The following is an 11,879-nucleotide window of genomic DNA, read 5'->3' as shown; positions in this document are numbered from 1 at the left end:
GAGATCTATCAGTCTGGAAAAGGTTATAAAGCCATTTCTAAAGCTTTGGGACTCCAGAGAACCACAGTGAGAGCCATTATCCACAAATGGTGAAAACATGGAACAGTGGTGAACCTTCCCAGGAGTGGCCGGCCGACCAGAATTACCCCAAGAGCGCAGCGACGACTCATCCAAGAGGTCCCAAAAGACCCCATAACAACATCCAAAGAACTGCAGGCCTCACTTGCCTCAGTTAACGTCAGTGTTCATGACTCCACCATAAGAAAGAGACTGGGCAAAAATGGCCTGCATGGCAGAGTTCCAAGACGAAAACCACTGCTGAGCAAAAAGAACATTAAGGCTTGTCTCATTTTTTGCCAGAAAACATCTTGATGATCCCCAAGACTTTTGGGAAAATACTCTGTGGACTGACGAGACAAAAGTTGAACTTTTTGGAAGGTGTGTGTCCCCTTACATCTGGCGTAAAAGTAACACCGCATTTCAGAAAAAGAACATCATGCCAACAGTAAAATATGGTGGTGGTAGTGTGATGGTCTGGGGCTGTTTTGCTGCTTCAGGAACTGCTGTGATAAATGGAACCATGAATTCTGCTGTCTACCAAACAATCCTGAAGGAGAATGTCCGGCCATCTGTTCGTGACCTCAAGCTGAAGCGAACTTGGGTTCTGCAGCAGGACCATGATCCAAAACACACCAGCAAGTTCACCTCTGAATGGCTGAAGAAAAACAAAATGAAGACTTTGGAGTGGCCTAGTCAAAGTCCTGACCTGAATCCTATTGAGATGCTGTGGCATGACCTTAAAAAGGCAGTTCATGCTCGAAAACCCTCCAATGTGGCTGAATTACAACAATTCTGCAAAGATGAGTGGGCCAAAATTCCTCCACAGCGCTGTAAAAGACCCATTGCAAGTTATCGCAAACGCTTGATTGCAGTTGTTGCTGCTAAGGGTGGCCCAACCAGTTATAAGGTTTAGGGGGCAATCACTTTTTCACACAGGGCTATGTAGGTTTGGATTTTGTTTTCCCTTAATAATAACATTTAAAACTGCATTTTGTGTTTATTTGTGTTATCTCTGACTAATATTTAAACTTGTTTGATGATCTGAAACATTTAAGTGTGACAAACATGCAAAAAAAAAAGAAATCAGGAAGGGGGCAAACACTTTTTAACACGACTGTACATAATATTAGGCAGGTGGTTTTAATGTTGTAGGTGGTCGAGGTAAACATGCGCTAGACGGACGGCTTTGACCGTTGCGCCGTGTCCAGCTGTTTTCTTCTCCGTTTTTTAGGCAATGTGTCAAGTTAAAAAAAAAAAAAAACCGCGTCTCAAGACTCTTCCGCTTTATATACGTTGTGCTGCGTCTTGTTTTTATAGTGCAAGTACGTGTTCTGTCTGAACGGGCCCCTCCTGTACAAACACCGCGTTTTCATCACAGTGCGCTGGAAATTGCCACTCTCCTGAAGATTTTAGCTCCAACCCTAATCTAACATGCCTGAACAAACTAATCAAGTTCTCCAGGATAACTAAAAAAAATTAAAGGCAGGTGTGTTTGATTAGGGTTGGAGCTAAACTCTGCAGGACAGTGGCTCTTCAGGACCGGAGTTGGCCACCCCTACACTGTCATTTTCACGTAAATACTCGAATTCATTGTAGAGTAATGCCAGGAGAAGCTGTGCTTATTTAATAGAGCAGATATCGAAGCTATAGCGTGTTTGTCCAGGAAGTATGAAGGGTTTTTTTTTAGTAATTGAATGCTTGCGGAAGACCTTGTCGAGTTCAGCCTAGTGGACCTTAATACCAGTCGCGCTGACGCGCATTTGAGTTTAGAGTCTGATGTGAAAAGACCACTACACGGATGAGTGTGAAATATATCCGCGGAACGACTCCCTACGTGTTAAATGTGTCAACACCAGAGACCAAACGAGACCACTATTACATTTTAAAAACTTAAGTATATTATTTCGCTTATGGCATATCGGGAAAAGAACAAAAAGACACTTCTAGAGTTGGTAAAGCTGCCAGACAATAGCTGCTGTGCTGACTGTGGAGCTCCAGGTGAGTACAGTAACACCCCGTACTGTAACAGCGAATAGTACTTTGTGTGCTACTATTAGCAAATGCAAACAACTGTGTAGTCTCTTAAAATAAAATGGAGTAACATTCGGTCTCACGAAGCCAATTTAATTGTTCCTCCTGCTGTTCGTTTTCAGTTGACGTCCTGTTAAATGTCTATCAAACTGCCGAAATGGTATTCTATGTAATATAGTTTGGTGTGTTTATAATAAGGCATTGGTAACCAATGGTTAAAGCATGGGTTTTCATTATCATAGATCGATGTAACTATAGATTTTATAAAATAAACCATGGCATTTGTTATGAAAAACAATAGCTAAAACACATTTAGAAGTTACAGCTACCAAAGTTGTTATAAATATAAAGCATGTCTTCACTCAAACGTAGTATAGATGATTCCCGCTAAAATAACTTGTTAAAGTAAAATAGCCTATAGTGAAACCATGGTAAACTATAATGGATTGCTAATTTAATTTACTCATCATTTGGAACCAAATTCAATCCACCAGATCTAAATAAAAATGAATTTCAAATCAATTAAGATTCTACTGGATAACTGAAATTCTGAAAAATGTTTCTACTAAGATTTTATTTGATCCTTAGGGATTCTTATTTGAGCCCTTTAGGATTGGCAAATTAAGATATTTGTTTGTTTATTTTAAATGTATACTTGAGACAAATGTTTGTCCATTCATCTTTAGTCAATGCTTAATTTTCCATTGTTTACCATTTGAAGAACCAGACTGGGCTTCATGTACACTTGGAATATTTGTGTGTCTGAACTGTTCTGGGACTCATCGCAATCTTCCAACTATAAGTCGTATCAAATCCATACGCCTAGACTTCTGGGATGACGAGGTTGTGCAGGTATGGGAGTTGACCTGGAAAAATACCTGCCATGCACATTATTTGACATTATTTCACCAACAACCAATTGTATCCTACATTTTGATGACGACAATTCATGTTATTTCTATTTATTTATTTTGCATGGATACTGTTTCACATAGAATTTAGTGGTTATATTAAATGAATAGTTCACCCAAAAATGAATATTCTCTCATCATTTACTCACCCTCATGCCATCCCAAATGTGTATGACTTTCTTTCTTCAGCCAAACACAAATGAAAATTTTTTTTTTTTTTTTAATTATATTTCAGCTCTGTAGGTCCATACAATGCAAGTGAATGGTGATCAGAACTTTACAGCTCCAAAAATCACATAAAGAAAATATAGGAAACATAAAAGTAAATCCATAAGACTCCAGTGGTTAAATCCATATCTCAAGAAGCAATATAATAGGTGTGGGTGAGAAACAGAACAATATTTAAGTACTTTTTTTACCCTAAATCTCCACTTTCACTTTCAGATGTGAAAGTGAAACTAAACAGGCACCACATGCGACTTTCAGATGGAAAAGTGAAAGTGGAGATTTAGAGTAAAAAAAGTACTTAAATATTGTTCTGTTTCTCACCCACACCTATTATATTGCTTCTTGAGATATGGATTTAACCACTGGAGTCTTATGGATTACTTTTATGTTTCCTTTATTTGATTTTTGGAGCTACAAAGGTCTGACCACCATTCATTGCATTGAATGGACCTACAGAGCTGAGATATTTTTCAATAAAATCTTCATGTTCTGCAGAATGAAGTATTTCATACACATCTGGGACAACATGGATGATGAGAGAATTTTCATTTATGGGTGAACTATCCCTTCAAGTCATGCATGTGAACCTTATTGCCATTGTGTTTCCTTTCAATTAATATTCGGGTGAGAAGTTCATGAAGGCCAATGGAAACGGAGCTGCCAAAAAATTTTATGAGAAATTTGTCCCCGTCTTTTATTATCGACCCCAGACAGAAGACTGCGAGTAAGTATTCCACTCCTTTTCTGCAGATTTAAAAGTCAAACTAACCTCCTAAATACAGCTGAAATAACTAAATCATATTGAGTTTGTATCATGAAGGAGCAAATCTATTTTTTGGGAAGTAAAAAAAAAAAAGAAGCTGATCAAGCAAACATCTTACTGGCAGGAAAAAAGGCTGTGTACTATAGTTGGTCACATTAAAAGGAACTAATTCAGCCAAAGAGGTTTCTGGTATTGAAGTCTAGTTCTTTGATTCTGTCCATAGACCTCTTTATTCTTGATGCGCTACATTGCATGTGCATTTGGTGGATTAGTTAAAGGGATAGTTTACACAAATGAAAATTCATGATTTACCCACCCTCACGTTGTTCCAAAACTGTATGATTTTCTTTCATCTGTGGAACACAACAGATGTTAGGCAGAATGTTAGTCTTAGTCTTATCATTCACCTTCATTGCATCTTCATACCATACATTGAAACATTCGGCCTAACATCAACTTTTGTGTTCCATGGAAGAAATAAAGTCATAGGGGTTTGAAACAACATGAGCGTGAGTTGATGATGACAGAAGATGCATTTTTGGGTGAATTATTGCTGTAAATATATAATCACATTCAGCTGAACTCATCTGATGTTGTTAGAAAATAGTATATATTTAGACTTGCATAATAAAATAGATAGAATGACTTTCACATCAGTTGACTAAAGTGTACTGTATGTAACTCCAAAAAAAAAAATGTGATTCTGTGTGTACTGTAGGGTACTGCGAGAACAATGGATTCGAGCCAAATATGAAAGAATGGAGTTTACAGAGGAAAATACAGAAAGACCATACTCAGCAGGTAATCAATTTCAGTTCCTATAGATCTTTTAACCTTGGACTTTAAAATATTAAATGAGGTATATTGTGAAGGTAAGTCAGCTAAGATTTGCTGAGCAGCAAATTACTAATTCCACATCCTTCTCTGAAAACTGAAAGTTTCAGTTAGGATCACTACTTTAAGAATGTGAAATGTCAGGGGGGCCTGGGTAGCTCAGTGAGTATTGACTCTGACTACCACCCATGGAGTCGAGAGTTCGAATCCAGGGCAAGCTGAGTGACTCCAGCCTGGTCTCCTAAGCAATCAAATTGGCCCGGTTGCTAGGGAGGGTAGAGTCACATGGGGTAACCTCCTCGTGGTCACGATTAGGGGTTCTTGCTCTCATTGGGGCGCGTGGTAAGTTGTGCGTGGATCACAGAGAGTAGCATGTGCCTCCACATGCTGTGAGTCTCTGTGGTGTCATGCACAGCGAGCCACGTGATAAGATGCGCAGATTGACTGTCTCAGAAGCGGAGGCAACTGTGATTTGTCCACCACCACCACCCGGATTGAGGTGAGTAACCGCGCCACCACGAGGACCTACTAAGTAGTGGGAATTGGGCATTCCAAATTGGGAGAAAAAGGGATAAAAAAAAAAAAAAGAATGAAAAAAAAAAAGAATGTGAAATGTCAGAATAATAGTAGAGAGAGTGATTTATTTCAGCTTTTATTTCTTTCATCACATTCCTAGTGGGTCACAAGTTTACATACAATTTGGTATCATTGCCTTTAAATTGTTTAATTTGGGTCAAACATTTTGGGTAGCCTTTCACAAGCTTTTTACAATAAGTTGCTGGAATTTTGGCCCATTCCTCCAGACAGAACTGGTGTAACTGAGTCAGGTTTTTAGGCCTCCCTGTTCACACATGCTTTTTCAGTTCTGCCCACAAACTTTCTATTGGATTGAGGTCAGGGCTTTGTGATGGCCACTCCAACACACCTTGACTTGGTTGTCCTTAAGCCATTTTGCCACAACTTTAGAGGTATGCTTGTGGTCATTGTCCATTTGGAAGACCCATTTTTGTGACCGAGCTTTAACTTCCTGGCTGATGTCTTGAGATGTTGCTTCAATGTATCTACATAATTTTCCTTCCTCATGATGCCATCTATTTTGTGAAGCTGCCACCCCCCCATGCTTCACGGTTGGGATGGTGTTCTTCGGATTGCAAGTCTCACTCTTTTCCCTCCAAACAAAGATGGTCATTATGGCCAAACAGTTCAATTTGTGTTTTATCAGACCAGAGGACATTTCTCCAAAAAGTAAGATCTTTGTTCCCATGTGCACTTGCAAACGGTAGTCTGCCTTTTTTTATGGCGGTTTTGGAGTAGTTGCTTCTTCCTTGCTGAGCAGCCTCTCAGGTTATGTCAATATAGGTTTTACTGTGGATATAGATACTTGTCAACCTGTTTCCTCCTGCATCTTCACAAGGTCCTTTGCTTTTGTTCTGGGATTCATTTGCACTTTTCGCACCAAACTACGTTAATCTCTAAGAAACAGAATTCATCTCCTGATTGGATTGAGGTCAGGGCTTTGTGATGGCCACTCCAATACCTTGACTTTGTTGTCCTTAAGCCATTTTGCCACAACTTTGGAGGTATGCTTGTGGTCATTGTCCATTTGGAAGACCCATTTGCGACCGAGCTTTAACTTCCTGGCTGATGTCTTGAGATGTTGCGTTAATATATCCACATAATTTTTCTTCCTCATTATGACATCTATTTTGTGAATTTGACCAGTCCCTCTTGCAGCAAAACACCCCCACAACATGATGCTGCCACCCCCATGCTTCACGGTTGGTATGGTGTTCTTCGGCTCGCAAGCCTCACCCTTTTACCTCCAAACATAACGATGGTCATTATGGTGAAAAAGTAAAATTGTTTCATCAGACAAGAAGGCATTTCTCCAAAAAGTAAGATCTTTGTCCCCATGTGCAATTGCAAACTGTAATCTGGCTTTTTTATGGTGGTTTTGCAGCAGTGGCTTCTTCCTTGCTGAGCAGTCTTTCAGGTTATGTTGATATAGGACTCGTTTTACTGTGGATATAGATACTTGTCTACCTGTTTCCTCCAGCATCTTCACAAGGTCCTTTGCTGTTGTTCTGGGATTGATTTGCACTTTTCGCACCAAACTACATTTATCTCTAGGAGACAGAATGCGTCTCCTTCCTGAGTGGTATGATGGCTCCATGGTGTTTATACTTGCGTACAATTGTTTGTACAGTTGAACGTGGTACCTTCAGGCATTTGGAAACTGCTCCCAAGGATGAACCAGACTTGTGGAGGTCCACAATTCTTTTTTTTTCTTTTGATTTTCCCATGATGTCAAGTGAAGAGCACTGAGTTTGAAGGTAGGCCTTAAAATACATCCACGGGTACAACTCCAATTCAGTACACCTCTTTTCAGAAGCTAATTGTCTAAAGGATTTACATCATTTTCTGGAATTTTCCAAGCTGCTTAAAAGCACAGTTAACTTAGTGTATGTAAACTTCTGACCCATTGGAATTGTGATATAGTCATTTAAAAGTGAAACAATCTGTCTGTAAACAATTGTTGGAAAAATTCTTTGTCATGCAAAGTAGATGTCCTAAACGATTTACCAATACTATAGTTTGCTAATATGAAATCTGTGGATTGGTTAAATTAATTTTAATTACTTCAAGTGTATTTAAACTTCTGACTTTGTGTGTGTGTGTGTGTGTGTGTGTGTGTGTGTACTTGATTTCTATATCAGCTTGATTTGGTATATATTTGCTCAATTTGTACTTTAGTAGAAAGCTTTCAATAAAATTGTTTTGCCTGTTTCTAGATGTCTATGAGGGCATGTTATGGAAGAAAGGAAAGGATAATGGACAGTTTCTCGAGCGGAAGTTTGTTCTTTCAGTGCATGATTTTACCCTCAAGTACTACAAGGAGGATGTAAGGAAAGAAAAAATTGAGCAATTATTTGCTGTATAATCTGCAAACTATATTAAGACAAGAAATATTGCTCTTTATTGAAGACATTTGTTGTTGAAGCCAGCAAAAAGACAGTAAACAACTGCATGCATTCATTGCATTATTTGTCCATTGTCTCTTTAAAATGATTATACTTCTTTTAAAAAAGAAAAATTAAAATCAGTCAAGTAATAGGTGCACAAATGAGTTGAAGCAACTCATTTAGTAAGTGTGTGTGTGTGTATGTTTTTCAGGAATCTAAGGGGCCAAAGGCCATCATCTCTGTGAAGGACTTGAATGTGACCTTTCAGCCTGAGAAGATAGGACATGCTCATGGCCTTCAAATCACCTACTGTGTGGAAGATCACACCCGAAACCTTTTCGTTTACCATAAAAGTGGACGGGTGAACTTTCTTCCTTTGTCCACAAGCCATTAGAAACTGCTGTGTAGATTTACAGTACATCCTATTTTCTATATTGTCCCCCACCCCCTTCAAAGCTGAGATATATTTGTTTTGTACTTTTTGAAACTTTAAGAAACTTCAATCCATTTCAAAGCCAGCCTTGCTGCTAAAAATACTAAAGTATTTGCTCTAATTCTTATTAGGAAATTGTAAATTGGTTTAATGCCATTAGAGCTGTTCGCCATGTCTACCTTAAAACAGCCTTTCCTACAGCAAGTGATGGAGATGTAAGTACATTTAGTCAGTAAGTGTTTGCCTTTCAGTTACTAGAGCACCATGTGTTACCTCAGTGCTTGTAATTTACATAATGTTAGGTTTTGAAAATCTCAAATGTCTTGCTTAAACACATGTTCAAAAGCTCTCTCCGGTTGTAATTATGCTTACATTGTTATGTAAAAAAGGAAGTTTTACAAGTTTCCTCTTTTCCAGGTTCTTTTACTTCCTAAAACCAAAAAAAGCTGTGGGCCTGTCTTCCCTCCTATTTCACAAGATTAAAAATCTCCATATACTGTATTTCTATTGCCCTATAACATATCAGTGACAACAGCGGCCAAAAATTTGGTTTTTGTGTTTTCTTACTTACTGCATACTAAAACAAGGAAAAGCACATATTCTAGTGGTTAGCTAACAGAATTTTCTCTGCGTAAAACATTTCGCTAGTTTTATGGACATAGATTGACTCTGATCCAGAGCTAAATGGTCCTGTCAATAGTGCATCACCACTAATAATCACTTTCAGGACATCTAAACATAATCGGAGTCTTTTGTGCCGCATGCCTGGTAATCTGGATCAACCTTATACAGTGTTAGCATTACACAAAACAGTTTTCCTAGAAATTTCCTTTATAAATACTAAAGACTTTTACTGGAAACATGACTAGAATTAAAGCTATAAAAAAAAAAAACTTTCTTTGACTGAGCACCATAGAACAGTCAGTGAGCAACTTTATTTTCATGCCCTATGTTTTTAAACAATGTGCCCAATTAGTCATTTCTCCATTCTCGTCCAAAAAATAATTTACCTGTATTTTTTGTTTTAAGTTAATACCATGGATAACCAGAAACTATCTGAAAGAGGGTTACATGGAGAAGACTGGCCCTCTGGTAGGAGTTTACACAAATGACACTATGAATGTTGAATAAGTGCCCTGATTACTGACATATCTTAAAATCTAGATTTTCTGTTGTACTTGTTTGATTTCAGGATAAATTAAAAAAAAAACCTTGCTATTCTTGTAAAACACCTCTTTCACAACTCTTTGCGCACACACACCTACACACACCGCTACATATACTGTATGTGCATTTTTCTTGGCCATTTCTGAGCATTTGGAGACCCTAAGCAAAATCCTACTGGGAGGCCCCCGCAACCCCCCCCCACCTTCCTTTCGGGCCACAAGGGGGCCCCGATACCTGTTTAAATACACACACACACGGATTTTGCTTTGTGGGGCCCCCTGGTGGCTCGGGGGCCCGCTTATAACTAGAAACGGCCCTCCATTTTTGTATATTTTTGTAATGCACTTAAAGTAATTTAAAAAGGATTTGGTATATAAACAAATAACTCGGACTGTTTGTTTGTTGAACAGCAAAGAGAACCTTTCAAGAAAAGATGGTTTATCTTGGATTCCCTGGACAGGAAACTGCTCTATTTTAAAACACAGCTGGTATGAATTGTATTGAATTATTATTATTATTATTTATATATATATATTTTTTATTTTTTTATTTATTTTTTTTTGCAAATCCAGGAAGTCTTCCAAGATTTCAATTTAATTTACAGGTCATCCATATAACTAAAGTCCTGAATTCAGATAATATCCTGCATTGATAATATCCTGCATTGACCTTAGTTAAACTAAACAGACTCTAACCTTGTTGCATATAATATAATACATCTGTAATAGATTGTTAGAGGTTATCTAAAAGGTTCTTTTGTTATTTTAATGGTTTGTTTCTTTCCTTAAGGATGCTATTGAGCTTGGGGTTGTTTTTATTGGCTCAGAAAATCACGGGTATTCAGTGAGAGAGTGTGTGCCTAAAGGGACGAGAGGCAACAAATGGAAGTGTGGGGTAATTGTGGAGACACCAGATCGACAGTTTATCTTCATGTGTGAACAAGAGCGTGATCAAAAGGAGTGGGTAGAGGCCCTCAAAAAAGTCATTTCAAAACCCATGCTGCCCCAAGATTATACCAGTAAGATTACACCACTCTTCATCAAATGTGCTAATTGAATGTCACATAAGATGTAAAACATAACTAAATTAAAAAATAACACTTGTCTTATTTCAGCTGAAGCTAATATACGTAGACGGAGATAAAAACAGTGACTGGATGTGACTGTGAGCTCGGCAGACAATGTCTCATTGTACCCTAAATTCATTTTAGATGAACCCTTATATTCTGATTTCAAATCTTGGGTTGAACATTTGACGACAAACAGTCACAGACATTAGTCAGATGGAACCTTGGAGAGAACATGACTCTTTGGGCATTATCTCTATCAGTAAGTTAAAAAATGAATCTCTCCTGGTCAATTTAAGGATATGAAACTTCATAAACTGACAGATCATTTAAGCACTGACAGGACAACAGAGAAGATGTGTGTGCAGAATGATGGATCAGACTGCTATGTGAAGATCTTGGCTCTTTATTATAAGGAGAGATCATGAAGCCTTGACTTAAGACCTGAAGTGCATCTTGGGGATACAACATCTTATGCTTATTAGAGAGAACTGAATTAGACTCACAAACTGAGCTAGACACAAAATTGTGAGAAAGTGGAGACTCAGGAATTTTGGTACATAATGTGCACTAATCACTAACAATATTCTCTCAACCTGAGGACGGGGAAGAAGCATGAGTGACCTGGAGTGTGTGATGAGAAATGCTCTTTGACAAACACTTCAGTTTCATTAAACTGACATTTGGCCAGGCTTTGTTTTCTGATTTATAATCATGTGGATTATTGAACAAATTGATGTCCACAATTAGTCAATTTTATTTATATTCATGTGTATCTTTAAATAACGCAAGTTGATATGTGCCATGTTTTCCATATCATGTTTCTGTAAAAAAATAAAGTTTTGCATTACAGTTTTACACATGCTAACATGCTTGATATAATTGCCTTCACTGACTGAACTGTATAGTATACTCTCAGAAAAAAAGTACCTTTTAAAGTACAACACCATCACTGGGGTGGTACCCTTATTTTGGGTACATATTTGTACATAAGGAGACAAAAAGTAAAAAAAAAAAAAAAAATTTAAAAAAGAAATTGTTGTTCCCAGAGCAATAAAACATATAAATTTACTTTTAAAGGTACACTAACACAATAGGTCCTCAGGGTACAATTATGTACGCAAACCAAGTTATTAATTTTACCGAGAGGTACAAAAAAGGTTCCATTAAGTGTTCCAGTATAGACCTAGTTCCAGAGTATAGACCTATTACTTTGCTATCCACCTTTTGTCTGAACACAGAAATGTTCTATGATTCATAATGGAGGCCTGTTTTCATTTTCCAGTCTCTAGTGTTTTCACTTGCATCTGCGTATGTTTTTGGTGGATAATGTGACGTTTAACTGAAAGGAATAGTTCACCCAAACAATGAAAATTCTCTCATCATTCACTCACACTCATGTCATCCCAGATGTGAATGACTT

The 11,879-nt window shown here is 37.9% G+C and overlaps 1 protein-coding gene across 2 annotated transcripts; it reads left to right on the top strand.

Moving 5' to 3' along the window:
* Positions 1-1,383: 1,383 nt before the first annotated feature.
* On the top strand, positions 1,384-11,314 carry LOC127450690 (arf-GAP with dual PH domain-containing protein 1-like). Of its 2 annotated transcripts, XM_051714968.1 has the most exons (11): positions 1,385-2,058; positions 2,813-2,943; positions 3,863-3,954; positions 4,712-4,794; positions 7,620-7,729; positions 8,002-8,151; positions 8,355-8,438; positions 9,253-9,315; positions 9,801-9,878; positions 10,180-10,408; positions 10,505-11,314. In XM_051714968.1, exons 1-11 carry the CDS (start codon positions 1,971-1,973, stop codon positions 10,531-10,533), a joined length of 1,137 nt encoding a protein of 378 aa, XP_051570928.1. In that variant the 5' UTR covers positions 1,385-1,970; the 3' UTR covers positions 10,534-11,314. The 2 variants fall into 2 exon arrangements, with proteins under 2 accessions (XP_051570929.1, XP_051570928.1); XM_051714969.1 differs by lacking the exon at positions 8,355-8,438 and having other exon boundaries at positions 1,384-2,058.
* The last annotated feature ends 565 nt before the right edge of the window (positions 11,315-11,879 follow it).

The sequence above is a fragment of the Myxocyprinus asiaticus genome, chromosome 13 (genome assembly GCF_019703515.2).
Source record: "Myxocyprinus asiaticus isolate MX2 ecotype Aquarium Trade chromosome 13, UBuf_Myxa_2, whole genome shotgun sequence".
In the NCBI taxonomy this organism is placed as follows: domain Eukaryota; kingdom Metazoa; phylum Chordata; class Actinopteri; order Cypriniformes; family Catostomidae; genus Myxocyprinus; species Myxocyprinus asiaticus.
Note: the sequence above shows the minus strand (reverse complement) of the source record. Positions and strands in the feature narration are given on the sequence as shown.

Bases quoted from the DNA above. Each gene is read 5' to 3' on its own strand.
- LOC127450690 (XM_051714968.1), top strand. From the start codon at position 1,971: ATGGCATATCGGGAAAAGAACAAAAAGACACTTCTAGAGTTGGTAAAG. The intron at 2,944-3,862 runs GTATGGGAGTTG...TCGGGTGAGAAG, and splicing joins GGGATGACGAGGTTGTGCAG to TTCATGAAGGCCAATGGAAA. The intron at 9,879-10,179 runs GTATGAATTGTA...TCTTTCCTTAAG, and splicing joins TCTATTTTAAAACACAGCTG to GATGCTATTGAGCTTGGGGT.